The sequence below is a fragment of the Cydia fagiglandana genome, chromosome 1 (assembly GCF_963556715.1).
Source record: "Cydia fagiglandana chromosome 1, ilCydFagi1.1, whole genome shotgun sequence".
NCBI classification, from domain to species: Eukaryota; Metazoa; Arthropoda; class Insecta; order Lepidoptera; family Tortricidae; genus Cydia; species Cydia fagiglandana.
This window is the reverse complement of record NC_085932.1, coordinates 16,691,639-16,712,303: the sequence shown is the minus strand read 5'-3', so window position 1 is coordinate 16,712,303 and position 20,665 is coordinate 16,691,639. Positions and strand designations below refer to the sequence as shown.

General features: G+C 36.6%; 2 protein-coding genes across 10 annotated transcripts in view; one reads left to right on the top strand and one right to left on the bottom strand.

Moving 5' to 3' along the window:
• LOC134665398 (muscle-specific protein 300 kDa) overlaps positions 1-20,665 on the bottom strand; it is a 204,405-nt gene that overhangs the window by 65,042 nt on the left and 118,698 nt on the right. For 5 of the 9 annotated variants that reach the window (XM_063522347.1, XM_063522371.1, XM_063522355.1 and 2 more), the window contains 13 exons: positions 20,538-20,612; positions 16,099-19,826; positions 15,733-15,910; positions 15,458-15,643; positions 14,973-15,320; positions 14,632-14,892; positions 14,055-14,525; positions 12,663-13,961; positions 12,221-12,394; positions 10,287-10,388; positions 9,565-9,802; positions 8,999-9,333; positions 6,421-8,871 (listed from right to left, as the gene is read on the bottom strand). In XM_063522347.1, coding sequence (XP_063378417.1) covers positions 6,421-8,871; positions 8,999-9,333; positions 9,565-9,802; positions 10,287-10,388; positions 12,221-12,394; positions 12,663-13,961; positions 14,055-14,525; positions 14,632-14,892; positions 14,973-15,320; positions 15,458-15,643; positions 15,733-15,910; positions 16,099-19,826; positions 20,538-20,612 — 9,846 coding nt within the window. The remainder of the gene's footprint in view (positions 1-6,420; positions 8,872-8,998; positions 9,334-9,564; positions 9,803-10,286; positions 10,389-12,220; positions 12,395-12,662; positions 13,962-14,054; positions 14,526-14,631; positions 14,893-14,972; positions 15,321-15,457; positions 15,644-15,732; positions 15,911-16,098; positions 19,827-20,537; positions 20,613-20,665) is intronic. The other 4 variants (XM_063522380.1, XM_063522388.1, XM_063522396.1 and 1 more) reach the window with 3 other exon arrangements.
• Positions 1-20,665, top strand: part of LOC134665842 (protein croquemort-like) — a 407,398-nt gene that overhangs the window by 301,207 nt on the left and 85,526 nt on the right. The window lies entirely within an intron of this gene.

Sequence of the window (20,665 nt, the reverse complement as noted above, 5' to 3'; positions counted from 1 at the left end):
CACTCAAGCTTGACAAAAATGTGGCTTAAAAACTTAACTTGCTTAACAAACATAACGAAGAGGACAAATCGCCAAAGGTGAACTATGCGTCGTTGAAGAGTTCCGTTCTGATCATCATCAGCAGTTCCACTTCATCAAATGTCACGTTTTTGAATGTATATGCTTGATTTGTTGATAAAAACACAAAAATCACTATATGTATGCCTTTAAGATTTGAGGAGTTCCCTCGATTCCTCATGGATCCCATCATCAGAACTGGATTTTGACAAAAACGGGACCAATCTGTATGCATATACATACAATCAAAAGAAGAATTTTCAAAATCGGTCCAATAATGACGGAGATATGGAGTAACAAACATAAAAAAAAATAAAATAAAAAAAAAAAAATAAAAAAAAAAAAAACATACAACCGAATTGATAACCTCCTCTTTTGGGATTTGGAAGTCGGTTAAAAAATAAAAAACATACAACCGAATTGATAACCTCCTCCTTTGGGATTTGGAAGTCGGTTAAAAATTATGTACCTGCAATTGGGTAGGTAAAGTTTTTTGAAGATAGGCAAATTATATTTTTTCCCGATAGTATTCATTATAGCGATCACGGAAATGCAGCTCTTTTATTTTTATATCATTTTATTGATTAAATATAATTTTTTAAATGATCGATATGACGTTTGTGAGGTGAAATGGCAGACTCGAGTAATTAATTCCTTGGCGCGTAGTAAATGGGACGAGATAGAAAAAAAATCGATGTCAACTGTCAGTGTCACTTAGCTCTCATTCCCGAAAAATAACGGACAAGCCTCATGTTACCTTGCGAATTGCTATTAATGTTATCATTGAGATTTTCGGCGACCTCAGCACGACCCACGGACTTCTGATTCCCCACGACATCTGCGCGTATTTGGACAAAGATTGAATTTACTTTCGATAACTTGGCACTGCATAAATTATTGGACAACGTTTTCTTCCCCACCCCTACACGACGGCCCCTACGCTGACCCTTGGACAGAGTTTTGCAAGAAAAATAAGCGAGTTCATACGAGATTGCGAGCAGATTCTACAAATTTGAAATTATTATCATAACAGTGATAAGCACAATGCCGTTGAATTAGAGGAGCAATGGCCGTACAGGAGTACGTATCCGTGAAATACATAGGTACAGAAAACTTTCTTCACTTGTGTTTTGATTTTTATTATTAAATTGCCATGAGCTGTTAAGTTATTAAACAAGAAATCGGTCTAATTTTTTCTAACAATTTCAACCATCTGTTAGTTTTGTGTGGTTATCCTCATTTTATGAATGTTGTTCTTATTTTCAGGTGGATGTAAACATTCATTGGCGGTATTATACTGATGGCTAATTAGAACCATTGAGCCATGACATACTTCCTTGCAGTGTTATTCGGCTAAGCCTCGAGCATCCTGTGAATCTGAAGGATATAATTATTTCCATAAAAAAGAGCAATCGAATTAGGACCAAGATATCCCGAGAATCTAAAGACATTTTATAAAAAATGCAATAAAATGAAAATGGGAGACTCTCTTATTTTAACAATGTTACAAGATCATGACAATGTTATGGTCTATACTTATTAAAATTTTAAAACCAACATGTCTTTATCTTTGACTTGAAAATGTACAAATTATTTGGGTTAAGTTTTATGAAATGCAACTTATGCTAAAAATCTATTATTATTATATGTCAAATTATCGTGAACTCGATGTTGCTTAAGGCGTATCCAAATTAGTCAATTTTTCGCCAATCTGATTAAATTGCCCGATCGAATCGGGACGTACGGACGCAAACGCCAATTTGGCTCGCCGAATTCAACCGCCGATAATGACCAATAAAATGAGGTGCGGACACAAGAACACCAATTTGTGAGGCTAGTATTTTCGTTATGGGGCATTTTTTCAATTTAAATGGGTCTAATATCACCATAAATCTAAAATTGGAGATTGACGCCAATTTCATTTCTGATCAAATCGACCGATTTGATCAGTCCCGTCTGGATACCGCTTTAGCACCGCGAAAGGGCGCTGCGCGGTGCGCGCGGATTGACGCATGCGCGTACCGTATGCTTTGTATCTATGGTAATATAATTTTAAAAAATATGCAAATAAAAGGCGGCAAAGTTTATTCGTTGTGCAATACTCAATAAGTTACCGCTTGTTATTTTAATACTCGTAATAAACAAAATGAGTTCAAGTGACGAAAACGACCTGGAATAGACGGCATGCACCGCCTCATTTTAAAGCAGAAGCAAACTTAATAATGAATAACTAGCTTCCTGCTAAGTCCTGGGACAAATACAACAGGACTTACGACATGCTCATGCTGTGGAAGGACACAAGAAGGACAGCCAAAACGCAAGAAACACCTACTCTGAAAGTGGTTTTTAGCGTATTTCTGTGACCAAGTGAAAACTAAAAAGCCAAACATTTAATATAAACTAAGAATATGCGTTGTTTTTTTAATTGTATTCGCGTCACTTTACCCCTATTAAATACGCTTTACTAAATTGAATTTGTTTTATTTCCTCACATAATTTGAGAATAGTGCTTACTATGTATACCTCAATGGAAGCAAAAATGTAGTATTTTTGCGAGTTGATACACTTGCTACTTGTGTATAGTGGCAAATGTATTAAACCCGCAATCAACACTAATCAATATGTAAACAGGCCCCAACGTGAAGCACATTTACCCTACAGACATACTTATCCATATTGACCATATTTGAACCTCTGAACTCTCTTCAAGGGCACGCCACACAGCGTGATTCTATATACTGTTGTAATGTTAATGCTTAAGGATAATAATTTGTGGATTTTATAATAAAACGAAACGAAATTTACTGGATTTATATTATATTATTTTGGATTTATATTATAAGTTTTCTAAAGTACAGTCGCCATCAGATATATTGGTGCAGCTAGGGTGCTCATAAATATCTGAACACGCCTCTATTATCAGGGCGTGCGTGTTCAGATATTGTGAACACCTTGCCGAGCCCATATATAATAGCCAATAACGACCTAGTTATTAACACTATTACAATCTTAATCATTATGTATGTATAATACAACAATCACGTTTATATAGTCCTCACAAACGTATAAGTTACCATTTTGGCCAATATATCTTCAAAGCTTGGCACCGAATCGCTGTTAAAGACTTTGGTGTGCTCAAATACGCTGAATTTGGAAAGTAACGTCTGTACTTCCTACAAGACGGTACGACGCACTTTGAGTTCATCTCTGTATATTCTATTTCCATTCGAACGTTTCCGGGATCGTCTCCATCTATTGTGTTGATACTGAGATCCAAAATGACTCGTGTAGCAGTCCAAGAGTCGTGGTGGAGGCGTTAATGAAAATGTTCTCCAAGAAGCAGTGCCAAGTAGTCGAAAGCAATCGTTATCATTATCAAAATATCCGTGTTGATCGTGCTAGGGACGTTAAAAATACTTATTCTAGAAATCACACCGACATCCAATTACAAGAAAACACAAATGTTTCGTCCGACCATTATTTTCCAATTATTTGCAAGTTATTTTCCAAGAATGACACTGACAGTTGACATCGATTTTTTTTCTATCTCGTCCCATTTACTACGCGCCAAGGAATTAATTACTCGAATCTGCCATTTCGCCTCACAAACGTCATATCGATCATTTAAAAAATTATATTTAATCAATAAAATGATATAAAAATAAAAGAGCTGCATTTCCGTGATCGCTATAATGAATACTATCGGGAAAAAATATAATTTGCCTATCTTCAAAAAACTTTACCTACCCAATTGAGTACTTACTTCAAAAGCAAAAAATTCAAAAAGCATTTATTTTGTTAAATAGTACAACATAGCACTCTCATGGTTGGGACTTCCTAGTAAGTATGTATAATAGGTATTACTGAATCGCGATTAGAAAGGGATTGAGATAGCTGTCAATCCATATTGATTTTGACGTAAGTGTATGGAAATCTGTTATTTCTAATCCCTTTCTGATCGCGGCATGATAATACCTGTGACAGTACTACTAGTTTGTCTAGTAGTACTTCATATGTTTTAATTAAACTAGAGTATACGTTTCAAGACTCAGGTACTTAGTAATTAATTTTTGTGTTTGTGTACGTTTTGATTTAATTATATTATATTTAATTATGTAATTCGTTATAAATGTTTTAATCACATATTTAATATTTCTGGAACAAATTAATTTCATTCATATTAATTTTCTTCCCTATATTTATTAAAATACTTCCATTATTTTGTAGTATCACCGGAATATAAATTTTCAAGGTCAGTATACACCACATCCGATATACACTACAAGCGACCTATTCACTAATTGAAACGGAAATGATTCAGTGGTGTCGCAATGTAGACGGGTTACCTAACAGCTATTAGCTTTGTAGACCGTGCAACAAGTGTCTAGGGGATTCCCCTACCCTACCATAGGCCGGCAAAATTGATGACGGTGTCAAAATTTACCAAGTAAATACAAGTATAGTGTTGCCGTACTCATAAATAAAGTTACGTTACAATATGAATACTTACGTGCTTATAAATAAATATGTAGGTAACAATAAATTAGACTTTCCGAAGAAATATAACTAGTTTAAGTAAAAAATTTGACACTTAATCAGAATTCCGATATTGAACTTGTTTTGATCATTTTTATACTGAAATAAAATGTCTAGGTATAGTATCACGAGTATTAGTGACTAACGTGCGAACAGTAAAGATAGAGATAGATAAGACAGATAGTAAATATTTTATATATTGTGTAGGTACGTAAATATTGTATATTGCAAGGCATTGCCCTAGAATAGCTATTGGCATTAAAATCAACGATAACGTGATATCACTGATAAATAATTATTCAGATATTTACGAGTAACAACATTATTATGTCACGAATTTGAAGTTACATACTTATGTATGAAACACACCATACAATTACTTAATGAATTAGTGTTCATTTGTATACCTACATATATTTCTATATAATTTGTGCCTATTAAAATACCTTTCGGTAGGCTTTAAATCGTTTAGATAGATTGTTGCTTGATATGGAAGCATTAATAACGCACAAAAAAAACTAAACATTAAAATGAAAACAAAAGTATAACATGACATGCCAATTATAATAAACACTTTCAAGCCAAAATTACATATACCTACAAACATACTTTTTGGAGGAGCTCTACAATTTTTTTAAGATTATGTCTCAAATTTAAAGGTAATCATCAATGGTTTAGTTTATGCGATGTCTGTCAGTCAGTATCTAAGTAACACGACCGTTTTATTAATTTAGATTTAAACATGGATAATTTCAGTTAATTTACCACCAATATTCATACGTTACCTACTTACTCAAAAGATAACAAGAAAGATTCGAGTCGGCACCTCGAGTCGGTATCCGAGCATGTAGACTGTTACTCCATTATAAATTCTAATGAAGTTTTTCACATAATTATATTCTGAATTTTAAATACGAGCGATTCCGCTCGGGTCGGTGACGAAGTGAACATATACATATTATACAGACTTTAAAGAATGTAAATATAAACAAAGTATAAATCTGCGTACGAATACCTACAATAAAAAAACTATATTCAAATTCCTTACATTACAGGGCTTCTTTACAAATGCTTCTTTGAGATGTCCTACGGTGGTGGCCTAGGATTTTAATTAGTTGACTGTGGGGACAGGTAAAACATAGAGGAGGTACACGAAAGGCATTTGTTTTCTTTGTGTGTACAGTGTTGTCCTAAGAACCATTACATGTTATTTTCTACATAAACCTACCTACAGCATAATCTGTATGGCCTTGTTAAAACGTTTGCATATTTCATTGAACATCATGCTCAGTATCACTTAATGTAAAAAAACATAAATGTTCACTAAAACAGTGGTGTTAAACTGTGCTAAACCATTTCTACAGGCGTTGGGCTATATTTAGTACGAGTCTTTTAAAGTCGTCAGATAATTACACCACTTGATTTATTACCTAATCACAGCTAAAAAAACAATGTTTGGAGTACGCTGCCCAATAGCATGATGCTTGATGTAACTAGATGTAAAATTGTAACTAGATAATTGTAGCTAGATGTAAAATCTAGCAAAAAACCTGCCCCTTAGTTTGACATCTGAAGCAGACGGCTCTATAATACCTATCACATTCGAAGTAAGTAAGCCAATATATCTTAGATTTTACACACATTATAGAATCAATATAATTTTCTTCTAATATTGATTTTATGATTATAAAGACTTGAAAATACTTCTGTCACATATAGCTTAGGACACAAGCATATTTTATTGCACATTGCTGGCTGTCAAGTACGGTTCCACTGATATTCACATAAACGAATTATTATAGAGACATAAATGTAATAAAAACTCACCTCAAGATCATTTCTGGCGTGATTCAGCTTTTCAAGATGAAGTCTCAGCGCGTCCACCGTTGTCACGGCCTCGTCCTGAATATCGTTCTTATCCAACATTGCCTTGATTTTATCCACTAACTGACAGAAGTCCTTCCAAATCTCCAAGTCCTGCTCTAACTGAGCCTGTCGACTCTTAGCGGAGTTCAGAGTATTCTTCAATAGTTGATTATGTTTTTGGTGTTCTTTTGATAGCTCTTCTTGTTCCGTCGCCGCCAACGACGGCCATATTTTGTCGACAATGTCTTGCATACGCTTTCCTATTAAGTCTTTCATTTCCGGCTCCGAAGCGTTAAAGAATGATTTGTGTTCTTCTAAATCTGATTCAATATTCTCGAAATCAGTGCCGTTTTTGCCCATATCTAGACGAATAGCTGCTTCGTTTATCCAGATGTTTAGTTTCTCGACCAATTGTAAATATTGCTGCCTATATTTCTTGTTATCTTGAAGATATTTCTCACGATTGGCCAGCTCAGCAGGTAACGATGTTTTCAAAGAGTTTGCTTCTGATACCATTTCTAATAATGAACCGGGGACGCCGTCGTCGGTTTTGATGGTGTCAGTAATTTTAGTGAGCTTGTCTAGATAAGTTTGGATATTCTTTGCTAGATTTACGTGTTCTGCAAGTTTTTTGTCTACGCTGGCCACGTCTCTGTTAAGTAGAGGTCGTGAATGCACAGCGGCTTCGTTGTCATGAAGCCAGTCTAAAATGTCAGACAGATCAGATGCCAGTTTCTTGTGTTCAGCAGCTGCTCTTTCGTGTTCTTGCCGCTTCGATTCTACATTCCTTCTCAAAGTTAGCAACTGTTGTTTGAGAGACTGCAAAAGTTCTGTAATATTATTTCTATCAATAACAGTGCCTTCAGCAGCAATTTGTTGACCTTTATCAGTTGCTGTTGCTAACAAAGCTTCACATCCTTGAATCTTTACAATGATATCGTCATATCGTTTGATCTTGTCTTCTAACGAATCATTCGATCTTTCGATTTCAGATGTGAGATCAGTGTACTTGGCAATAAACTCATTAATTTCTTTGATAAGGGCAAAGAATTGTTCTCGTAACAATAAAAGTACTTTCAATTTTGATATTTGATCTTCAATAGTGCCCATCAAATCATCTTGTTGAGTTAAAATGTCCTGTAGGTCGTGCAGGTTACCACCTTGTAACTCATTCAACATTCCCTTATTCTTTTTGAGATCAGCTAAGATTGACTCATAAGCCTGGATAATTGGTTGAACATCTTCAACTTTGCTTCCGATTGGTTTGTTTAAAGCTTTAAGTTTGTTCTGGATTTCAGCCAAGAATTCCAGAGCTGCAGCAATCTTAGCAGCAATATCTTTGTAATCTTTGATATGTTTGTGTAGAATATTCTTTTTATCATTAATTATAGCATTAATTCTCGCAAATCTATCTGACAACACATTTACTTGTTCTTTTAGCTGTAATTTATTTGAGTCTGATAGAGTGTCCAAAATATCCTTAGATTTATCCTTGATCTTTCCAATATTCTTTTCAACATCTTCTGCTTCTTTACTGAGTTTCTCGAACTTGGCTAATTGTTCTTCTAATAGTTGTAGGCTTGAAGTTCTAAGTTCAGGATTTGCTGCTACTTCTGCCTCATTCAGCCAGCTTTGACATTTAGCCAATTCAGATTCAAACTCGTTTCTACCATGCATAAGTTTGTTTAATGCTGCTAATTTATCGTCAATGTCTACCTTAGCAGATGTGTATGATTTATTTAAGTCATCTAAAATTGCTTGTAATTTAACACGATCTTCGGGAGAACAGTCTTTGGATACGGCATTACCTTGACGTATGACTTCACTCAGTGTGTCATTATTGAAATCAGACAACTCACCTTGATGTTTTTTATGAACAGCAATCTCTTTTTCTACCTTAGCTGTTTCAAGTGGCACTGGACCACCAAGTTTCTTTATCTCTGCAAGTTTAGTCTTAAGCCAATTTTTAGCTTTTTCTATATCATTTTCAAGTTTTCTTCTATCTTCGTGGCATGGGCCTAGTCTTTCTATTTCTTGTTTAATAAGTGTTGCTAGTTGTTTCTGCTTGGAAGATAGTTCAGCCAATTCTGATTCTAGTTGTGTCTGTTCGGATGGTTCCAGATCAGACTGAATGTTGCTTACCTTCTTTTCTAAAGAATCGATTATGGTCTTTTTACCATCAGCCTCTTTCAATAAATTGGCAACCTTCTTTTGTCTCTCTTTGACAGATTTACTTTCATATCCCAATGGTTCTGGATGTAACATATTGTCAATCTCCTTTTGCATCCAATCATTTTGAGCGTTTACTTCACTCTTCGTGCCATCGATAGCCTTGTAGGTAATTTCGAGCATTTGGAGCTTACGTTGGATGCGTTTGGCGATGTCATTGTATCGTCTTTCAACAGACTTCATCTGCAAAAACAATACCATTAAGTTGCCATTGAAATGAATAATTAAGTGGAAATAGTAACTACATCAAATTTATACTAAGTTGAACCAGAAAGTAAAACAATTATGTTATATGTATGATAAATCTTACCTGCTCCTCAACTTGTTGGCTTTCCAGATTACTAACAATGTTGATAACTTGTGAACCGACCGCTTTGATACCATCAACCTTTTCCTTCCCTGACTTTTCAAACTCAGTTACAAGTTCCTTCAAAGCGCTTAACTTCTGAGGACAGGGAAGGCCGGAACCTTTGTCTGCTAAGCACATTTTCTTAAGCACCGAATCGAACCAGTCGTGGATATCCTGGCATTTGTTGCGATAATCGTCGATAATGCCCTGATTGTCCTTTTCCCTTGCAATGGCTTCAAGAATCGCGTCTTCTAGTTCGTCTAGTTCTTCTTCTAGATTAATTTCATCTTCCAAGCCTAAAGAAAAGGCATAATTGCATTAGAATATACTATTACAGGTATTCGTTGTCTATATCTGGTTCCGAATGAATATACTAGTTATTACTCTTCCTAAAAAATGAAAAAACCTAAACAACAAAACAATGTTTGCAGGAAGTTAAATAAAGGCCGCTGTTTGAAAAGTCGTTTATTATTTTTATTAGGTATGGTTTTCTTTATTTAAATATTTAGATTCTGAACGTCACTAACCTTCAGTTGGTATTTCAGTGAGCAGCCTGTTTCTCTTCTCGCTCAACGACGCCAGCGCATCGTTCATCGCCGCCATGTCCTGCTTGGCAGCCTCGGGGCGGAGCTTGGAGGGGTTGGCCAGCCAATCGCGGGCCAGCGCCTTGTGCACATTTATCCAATCTTGGATCTCGAGCACCTGCTTCATGGCTTCCTCCATGCCTTGGACGGCATCGGCCAACGTCTCCAGGTGGCTTTGTACCTAGAGATACGGGTGTGTTAATCATGGTAGATTGAAGGTGGAGTTATGTTGTATATACTGAAATAGCTAGACAGTTTCACGTATTTACCTAAATATTACTTTCTAGGCATAAATGGCGATTCTGATTACTTTTGAGCGCCAAAAATGTATATGCAAAATGATTGACGTCCGGGAAAACGGAATTAAGTCCCCTCTAATTTAAAAACAAATGCAGATTGGTAGCTAAATAATTGACATATTTTTATAAAAGCAGGTATTGAAAAGTTTTTGAAAAATAACTGCTTATAGACATCAAATTTGATATATGTAACAACAGATATAATGGAATCATCATATATTTAACACTATAGAAATATCATTAAAATTATGTTAATTATATGAATTGCACTAAAGTAAAGCAAAGCGGCAAGTGAAGGTTCTTGACTTTCATAATCCTATTATTGTATTAAGATGATGAAAGTAATTTCGAACCATAAAGCGTTACCTTTTGTTCGAAAGCCACAAGCTTTTCGGCGAACTCCGGCTCTTCTACATTCTTTAGTAATTCATCGATACGGTTCGGCGCGGATAGATCGGCCACATGAGTCTATAACAAACCATGCATGACAGACATCGAAGCACACACGCACAAACTCGGGCAGTGCAGGTTAGCGTAGTGAAATTTAGGTAAGATAGAAGATTTGGCTTATTTATGCGAGGATGTATTCCCATTAGTTGCCAAATACATGAAACACGAGTTTCATGTAATTGGCATGTTCTGCTAGTTAGCAGAACTGCTAAAATTAACCCGGGCGTTTCAAGACAGTGGGTTTGAAACAATTTCTTGAAATGTTATCACCTCATTAAATCGTGCCAAAATAATCGTCTTTCTCACCTAAGGCGTTCAAAGTGGTCAAACACACACATCACGCATATTTAGAAATCAGAATTCAAAATTATCAAAAACTACCAAATGAGAATAGGTCAGTAGGTAGATAACTTTGAATACCGAGTTATGTTCAGTGACCAGTTGTGCCTCTATGTTGTGAAGATAGACTTATTACAATTACGATATAGGATTCTGATAATATCTACTCACTTAAATGTTCCTAAATCACTGCTAGTGCAAAATTTTTATCCATTAACATATCAGTCTGAATAGCTACACTGAGCCAAAACTATTCTAAATGTTCTTTAATTTGTCAATTTTTTTTTATGCTTCCAATTTCCATTGAAAAAGTAAAATCTTTGCTGTGACCAAAATATGAATCATTTATGTTAACTGAAGAGCAGTAAATTGTTCTTTATTATCTATCTACCTTAAGCCGTTTTTTTTCACGGAAGTAGGTAAAATTCATAGGTTTTTTGCCTAAACAAAACTGTCCCTACATATTATGTTTGAAATAGATATAGGTACACGAGAGAAAACACGACCGACCGGCACGGGTGAATGTTAATTTACCTATATTAATTAAAAAATATCCAAATTAATCCTTATTTCGCTTTTAACCAGAATAGTTCTGACTCAGTAAACCAGGTGCACAAAAATACATTGCCAACGGAACTTTAGCTAACTACTAGTACTCAATAGTCTATGCCCCATATTCATAAACGTTTACTAAAGTTAACAAGCCTATAATAATCGTTTGTCCCTTTCCATCATACCTATACGTCGGAAAGGGACAAACGATTATTATCGGCTTGTCAACTTTAGTAAACGTTTATGAATCTATCTGAAGAAAAAGTTACAATTTGAGAAGATTGTACATTAAAACCGTTAATATCAATTTCATGCAATGTTCCATTATAAAATATGTTCTCTCTAATTAAGACACGCAATATTTCAATAAGACGTAACTTTTTCTCAATTAATTCACTAACTACTAAACGTAACAATACTTTATTTAAAATAATTTTTTGGTAAATATTAACGACCTTACGTCTATATTAGGTACTCGTTGGTTCTGTTCTTTTTGTAGGCCTGGCGAACTTTCGAAGGTGGTGGATTAATCATACAACACACTATGCAATTGTACACACAAAGTAAGTTATTAAAGTATTTCTCTTAGGAATTTTTCTTATGTGTTAACAATACTATACTTAATACAACGCAGAAAAATAGTAAAATTAATGAGACTGAAGCTAATATTAATGAGACATTCATAAGCAGACACAATCAATTAGACAAAAAATTTAGAAACACAAATTGCCATTGGCTCAATCGAAAATTCAAATACGTACATGCCTACACGAACCGTTTGATAATTATTAGGAATAAACTAATATATCTGTAGATTTATTGCATCAAAATGACACTCATAACCGAATTAGTACATTAGGAGATTCAAAAGCAGGCAAGTATTCATAAATAGTTACGGATGTAATTTAAAAAGAAGTGAGAACATCAGAAGCGAGAACGGAGCCAGAAGCAGCCAGTACCTGGTCGATTAGGTCTTCGAGTCTTGCGCGCACGTGTAGCTCGCGTGGCGGGATGGGCAGCGGCGCCGAGTCAGCGGGCGACGAGGGACGCGACACGGACGCCGCCGCCGCCGAGCACGCCGCCACGGCCGCCGACAGCCGGCTCTTCTCCGTCTGGAGGCGGTTGTGCAGAGCCTACGGTGACAGAAATACGGGGTTGTTGCTGCTTGAATTGTATACAGAGAATAGACACAATGCCATGCGTGGAGATGCATAATGGCATTGGATGCAATTCTGGCTGTGATTTTGTTTTTCAAATTTTTTACAAGATGCAGTAAAAAAATTGTTTATAATCAACAATCCTTGATTATGATCAATAAGATTTTGTGCAACACGGAGGGTGACAAGATTTTTCGCAACGTTGAGTAGAGACTGAAATAATATCAGATTTTTTTACACTTACCCTAGCTTTGTCTAGCAAGTCCCGGCCGTGGGATAATCCGTCGACAGGGACGTCTAATTCTGTAATAGCTGGTTCACAGTCGTCCAAATTATTTAGAATACTTTCCAACGTGTCTTCATATTCCTTGAATTTAGCGAGACCTTCTCTAAGACGACGCTCGATCTGCAAAGCGGTCGCGAGCAGAGACTTATGGCTGTCATTCACGTTTTTCAACTGTTTCCCAACAGTATCACGAATATTAGGAGTGCTAGCTTCATAACGCTCGATTTGCGCTCGTCCTTTTCCTTCTAAATCGTCAAGCGTCGTGCGATACTTTTGGATGTCGTCTAACAGGACAGCATGCTGGGCTAGCTGTTCCTCTGTTTGCTCCCGATTTGCGATGTATAAGGAGTTATGTGCCATCAGTTGGAATGAAATCTGCAGCAACCATTTTTCAGTGTCTTGCAGTGATTGATGATACTGATTATAGTCCTTAATTTCAGATTCCAACTCGGCCTTGCGTGCTGCGCATTTGGCTTTCAAAGCGTTGCACTTTTTCTCCAGCTCGGTGACAGATTCTTTAGCTGCAGGTTTCTTAGCCCAGCTACTGAGCTCTGCAGCTTCACTCTTTATTCTTTCCAGTTCGGGTTTCTTGTTATTGATTTCATCCTCGATATGTTTGTATTTTTCTAACAAAGTCTTCATTTCACCAAGCTCGCCACCTGTAGGCGGGACTTTATCTAAGTTTTGCTGAGTTTCATTAATCCATTGATTCATTTTGTTATTGGATTCCTCGAAGTCCTCCCATTTGCCAATAGCAGCCTTAAGCTGAGCCGTGATAGAGTTCAAATCTATCTTCAACTGATCCCAGCTCTCTTGCAGGACTTTGACATCATTGCGGAGACCGTCTTGTTCTTCAGGTGGGGTGTTGTTCAGCGCTTTCTTGAATGCTTCTTGTAACACGACTAGGAGATGGTGTCCTTCAGTCATACGGTTATGTACAAGTTTGACAGTTTCCAATTTATCTTTAGTGGTATCTATGTCACCAACACCAATAGAATCATGTACGGTTCCATGTGCAGTTTCCAACCACTGCTGCAATTCGTCTTTAGCCTTAATGAATTCTGTATGGTCTGACAAGTTCTTCTCGCCATTTGACACTAGACTTTGTATTTTGGTCAACAGAGTTGTGTACTCAGTCTGCAGGTTTACGGTCTTGTCACGAACCCAAGCGCAGGCGCTGAGCTCCATGAGATTTTCGCACCTATCGTTAAGTTCTTCCAAAACATGTTTATGTCCTAAGGCTTCTGCTAGAAGTTCCTGTAAAAAAAAACATTAAGTAATCAATATTGTTTACCTTGTAAAATAATATTTTATAATATAATTTTCAACTAAATATTATGTATTACTTACTCGGCACTTATCAAGATGTTCAGGAGTGATCTTGTCAATCTTTTGAACTGATTTAAGTTTATCATCGAACTCTTTCACCCACTTGCTCATCTTATCGAAAGTCTCCAAGTAATCTGACCACGCAGACAGACACTTTTCCAGTAACTTCTTAGTGTCTTTGCAAATCTGCTGCAAGTTCTCCCATTCGATCTTTAATTGTTTAATTTCCTGATTGATGTTATCTTTGCCCTCATTTCCAGTTGTTTTCAGTACAGCATCACTAAGTTCCACAGCTTTCTTGAGAAGGGCTTCCCCTTTAGGTAAGGACCCGATGATATTGTTAACGTTTTGAAGTTTCTTCTGTACTTCTTCCTTTTCTCCGTGAGAGTCAGAGCATTGCTGAATTTCCATTTTGCAGTTGCGTATCCAATCGTAGAAGTTGTCGTATGACTCTTTGTATTGAATGTGGGAGTTCACATAGTCCTCCAATTTCTACAAAAAAAGAGGATAGTTTTTTTTATAGAGGATAGTAAATTTAAGTAATAACTAAGTTGAAACACCATAGATTAATGCAGAATTAATGAAAATAAATACTTACAGAAATCATATCGCTAACCGTCTTCTTTATGTCTTCGTAACGCTTTAAAGAATCTTCGATTTCTTTGGATTTCAGTGAGGCATCTTCTTGCAGCTTTTCTTTCAACCTCTTCACCAGATCGCTATGAGACTCTATGTCTCGGTTGAATGTCTTGAATTTTTCCAGTTTTGCTTTCTTTTCTGACAAATCATTGAGAAGTGAATCATCCGATTGTATTTTTTGGTCAATATCATCTAGCCATTCTACTAGCAACTTGTGAATCTGAAAAAAGAGAGAATATTATGTATTTTTATCACTTTTGTCAAGTTGTATTTGTCATAATACTATGAATCTACAATTACCTTGGATATATCATCAAACTGGGAAGCTCTGCTTGTCAACTTGTTCCTCACATCTTGAAGATCATTGATAAGCTTATCAAATTCTTGTTTCAAATTGTCAGTATCTTCTTGAATCTTGGCCGCACCAGCCTGTTCAGTGTTCATCATGACTTTCTCCTTTAACTCAAGAAGGTACCTCAACTTGTTTTGACCCTGTTCCAGAGATTGGCGTAAAAGTTTTACAGTGTTAAGTTTGCTGTTAACCTCACTCAACGTGTGCGGTATTTCAGCGCATTGATTGAGTTTTTCTCTGGTTCTGTCCAGCCAATCTTGACATTCACCATAAAGCGCATTATGTTGTTGATGTTCCTGAAAAAATTATGGCGATTTATTATATTATATGCACTCGACTTGTTCATGAGTTACTGATAGCTAGAAATTGTAGACAGACTTCAACAATCAATTACTCTTTAATGAATATGCATGAAATTGAGTTTACTATATACCTGGTAATGTACTTCAAGTCGCTTCATCACTTCCTTTGCAAGTGACAGTAAGGCGTTGTACTTGGTGGTGAGCTGGGTGATGCCATTGGAGACCCTAGTGTCTGAACACGTCTCCAACAAGGTTTGAGCGCGCACGTTAAGCTTATCCAACTCAATTTGCCAGTCGAATAGTGTTTGAAGGTGCCCCTGCAAAATGAATAATACGGTAATTAACGATACTTCCTGTGTTTATATCAGTAGCAGTAAGTGACATGATGACATAGAGTCATTATTACCTGGAACTCTTCAAGAACAACTTTCTTCTGTTCCAGGTTGTTCTGCAGTTTATTGAACGATTGTACTAATTTCTCAGTCTTTGACAACCAGTCTAAGGCTTCCTTGTACTGCTCTTCGTATTCTGTCCATTTTACGATACCTCCTTCTATTAATGCTTTAGTATTATTTAGCTGTTCACTGAAATATAGAATTATACATAAAATGGCTTGTAATGTCAAATACAAATGTTAAAAAATAAAACAATGATAAAGGATGCGCAAATCTGAGAGAGGAATGAAATAGCCTGCCGCTCACATAATTATGGTAAGAGTGATAAGACGACGTGCGACGTAAAGTAAACATACATTTTAAAAAGTAACACTTACACATATGTATCGTATTCTTCCTGCATTAGCGCCACTTCTTCTTCTATTTCCTCTCTGTCTTCATCATCAGCTAGCCCACAAGATATCTCACCCTGCTCTAGAGCTTTCTGTAGTTTTGCCTGGCCTTGAGGCAGCTCGCTTTCCAATACTTTGAGTTGCGATATCTTGCTGCTTAATGATTCCTTATCTCCGGTAGCATCAGAACACTTTCCTAACCTTTCCTTAGCAGCTCTAATCCATTGGACAAAGTCTGAACCAGCATCGATAAAAGCTTGATGTTGTTCGACAGTTTCTTTCTGTTTTTCATATAAGTCTTTAGCTTGTTTGGTAAGCGTTTCATACTTGCTGGTTATCTCAGACGCTGGAGCCTGTTGCATAAGTTCTGAAGCCTTAGAAGTTACGGACTGAATCATGGGCTCAAACGAAACGATATCTTGAACAATATTGTTAGTTTGACGAAGCGTGGCTTTTCTTTCGCCGATACTAAGCCCAGCAGTAAGACCTGCAAGACGGTCTTGGCCTTTCTTGGACTTGGCGACTTTTTGCTCACACACTTCTTGTAATTTAGCTTCCCTGTCGGAAATCCATTGCTGCAGTTGAGAATAGCTGGAACTGTAGTCAGCCCATTGGAGCATTGCAGTCTCGAGGTGAACTTTAGCTGTAGTCATTTTCTTAACAAGACGGTCCCATTCATTTTGAAGTTCTTTTAATTGTGTATTGATCTTGTCTTTACCATCGGATCTTGTGTTACGTAACACCTTTTCTCCACTGTTTACAGTTGCATGTACTAAATTCTGGCCTTCTTCTCTTCGTTTTAACAGATCTTCAATTTGTTCTAAGCGTTTCTGCAGAGCGTCTTTACTGCTGTTGCTACCAGTGTCACTCCCGCTTCGTGTGATTTCCCAAGCATCATCAATCCATTTTTTGGTCTTGACATAATTATCGTCATAGTTTTGATGTTGTTCATAGTTAGTTTCAACTTTCTTGAGTACATCATTTGCCATGTTCACTAATACTTGGTATCTGGAGTTAAGATGTCTCAATTGATTATTTACATAAGTATCTAAATGCGATGATAGTAAGCCTGCAGCAGAAGCATTAAATTTATCGATGTCAGCTTTTCCCTTGTTCAGCTGATCCACAATCGCTTTCACTTCATTCACTTGGGCGCCCTTTTCTTTGGCTGTGCCTAGCAGTGCAAGTTTGTGGTTCTTGATGTGGATTTCCTTCTGTTGCAACCAATCAGACAATCTCTCATATTCGTCCTTGTATTCACGCCACTGATTCACAGTATCTTCCAGTTGACTCTTTTGTCGCTTAATTTCATTAAATAAGTCATCGAAGCTTTCTTTCAAAGCTTTCATTTCATTTTTGATTACTGTTTGTCCTTCTGGAGAAGTGCTTGCTAACAATACTTCGCCTGTGTGTTGTAAATGTTCCAACAGTAGTTCCCCTTGAGCTTGTTTATTAATTAAAGCATCTAGAGGGGCAACCGAGTTCTCAATCGCCAATTTATCACTTAAAGGCTTAGATTTCAATGATGGAACCTTTTCTCTTGCTCTACTCAGCCACTGGATCAGCTCGTCATGCGCTTCCTTATACAACCTATGATCTTTATAGTGTTCTTCTCTATCTGCTAACAGTTTTTTGATTTTATCATACAAAGTGTCAAACTTGTTAAGTGTCTCTTGAGCTTTAGACGCTACCTGATTTTGCTGACCACTGGCCAGCATTTCGGCTGCCTTTGCTTTCAAAGTATCGACTTCAAGACGATCGCATCTTGCCTTTTCTTCAACTTCTTTAAGTTTTTCAAGTTGAGTCCTCTTATCAGACATGGAAGATTCGTATGGTGTCAACTCTGCCAGCATATTTTCCATCCATGTGTTGCTTTTTTCTATAAGTTGTATTTGTTCTAAGAATCCAGCCCATTTAGTGACCGAATCGTCGAGTAAGTTCTTAGTCTCTATCATTCTGGACAAAAGAGCTGACCATTGTTCTTGCAAAGTGACGAGAGAGTTGTTGATAGCATCATGTCCAGAAGATGCCGTATTCGCCATAACATTTTGAGCAAGTTCAACTAGGGACTGAACTTTAGTAAAACCTTCATCCTTGGCAAGTAGAAGGTTTTGAATTAATACTAACTTGGTTTCTAAATCATCCTGAGAGCAAGAGCTCAAGTCAGCACAGAAGTCCAGCTTGTCTCTTAGTTCTTCAATCCATTGAGAACATTCGGTAACGTTGCTGGTAAATTCTTGGTGAGTCTTGACGTATTGCTGCCATCTGTTTGTTAGATCTTTTACTTTCTGAGATAACGCTTGATATTTCACAGACAAGTCTGATATTTGTGAACCACGAGGACCTAGCACACCAGTGTAAAGGTTCTGTGCTTTTTCTGTGATATTGTCAATTTCTAGTTCTTTAGCCCTCACCTCTCCTTGCAACTCTTGGAATTTCTTGAATTGGTCTTGTTTCTCGGCTAACGTTGCCTTGAGATCTACAGCGTGAATTTGCGTATCTGTATTTCTTATCCAGGCCAAGCACTGGTCTTTCATGTTTTCATATTCATTCCATTGTTGTATCTTACTCTCCAAAGCCTCTATTGTTTTTGAAATGAAAGACACAAGACCTTCCCATTCTTGGTGAGAAGCGTCAATTTGATTTCTTATATTCGCCTGACCATTGCTTATGGTTCCAGGTAACACTTTTTCACCTAGGCTGCGTATTTTATCTATACGGTTTTTCTCTTCCGATAAAGTATGCTGCAATGATTTGAGCTTCTCGCAATTACTGCTCAAAGCAACGCGTTCAAGGTTGACATCACCCCAAAGCTGGACGGTATTGTGAGTGGATTCTACCCATTCTTGCAAATCCATTACCGCTTTAGTATATTGCTGGTGATTGTTTACAATAGCTTCATACTGCTCGACAAAAGACTTTGCTCTAGCAAGAATAGCGTTATGCCGTTGTTGAAGCATACTTATTTCTTTTGTAATGTCTTTAGTTACGTCGGGCAGACTTTGTGCCCTTGCTTCTAAGTTTGCAATATCTTGCTGATGTGCGATAGCATCTTGAAGACATGTCCTGTATAAATTAAGTTGATTTCTTTTCTCATCCAACGTAGCTTTGAGTTCAATTTCTTTTGGTAGATTTTTCTCAGCGGTACTGAGCCATTGTTGCACAGTTTTCAAATTGTCTTCAAACGATGACCACTTGTTTAACTCAGAATCTAAGTCTCGTTCCGCCTTTGTAATGCTGTCATACAAATTATCAATCGCCTGTTGCATGTCTTGAAGCTGTTGTTCTATCAATTCTTTGCCCTCTGGTGAAGTGGAAGGATACAGTTTCTCTCCCAACTCAAAGGTGTTATTGACTAGTAAAGTAGCATTGCGACGTTGGCTCAATAAGTCGTTTAGGCTTTCGCGTTTAGCTTTGATACCTTCAGGAGTGTTGGATAGATTTTTGTTACACTCTTCAAATGAATATTGTGCTGTTTTTATCCAATCTGCGCATTGGTTATACTTTTCTTGATAAGCATTATGGTCGTTAACGGCTTGTTCACATTTCTTAACCAATTCTTTCGCAGTTGATTGCACTGATTGGAATCGTGATGTCATTTGTTGCAAGTTCATAGTGATTCTTGTATCATTGCAGTTTTCTATTAAATCACTGAACTCGTCAGATAGTTTGTCAACATCGTTTTCTGTTTTCTTTAGATTAGCTAAAATAGCCTGAAAACAAACATAATCATAAAATATGTGTCACTGTAGTTTAGTGGTTAGAGTTATACTACAACTACGACAACTACTATTAGTACCCGCCAACAAATAATTATTTTCTAGTTAGATATACCTATTAAATATAAATATTATGTAAAGGAATGTCGTCACGTGTAGGCACTGATTACCACGGTCTTTTTTAATTAGTAAATTGCAATTAAACACCGATTCAACGTTTTCAAGAATACTGCTTAACTGAGTGATTGACATATAGCTAAAATACTAATTAAAAATCTTTAATGTATGCCCCTGATTTTTTATGTGCCACGAGCACTTAAAGATGAACTTTTAAGTACAAAGATAGTAAAAATTTGGCAAATGGAAACAACGTCGATTTTTATGTCTCAGATTATTACACATACTCAGTTAAGCAATATGTGTAATTATAATTACGTGCGTAGAGACATGATTTAATTTAGAATTTTTAGTAATTCCTGCTGTGATTTTATAACGGAATCAAAGTAAGGTCAAGGTCGTGGTTACTTCCTTAAGTCTAAGGACATTATAATCTTGTTTGTTGGTAATTGCTCATTTTAAGTAGCGAAGAGAGGTAACTACATCTTGATAGTCCACTAAATATTACCCCTTGTTAGACTGTATAGTTAGATCTACTGAAAATTAGACTAAATCCTACAGTGCTTTAATTTCATTTCGAACTCTTACTTGGTCCAACGCTTCGCCCAACGAAGCGACTGCGCTCAAATCAGTTTCATGGTTATCAATCGCTTTACATAAGTCCTGTTCAAAATTCAATATTAAAATCAAATCAGACAACACACACTGTACATATT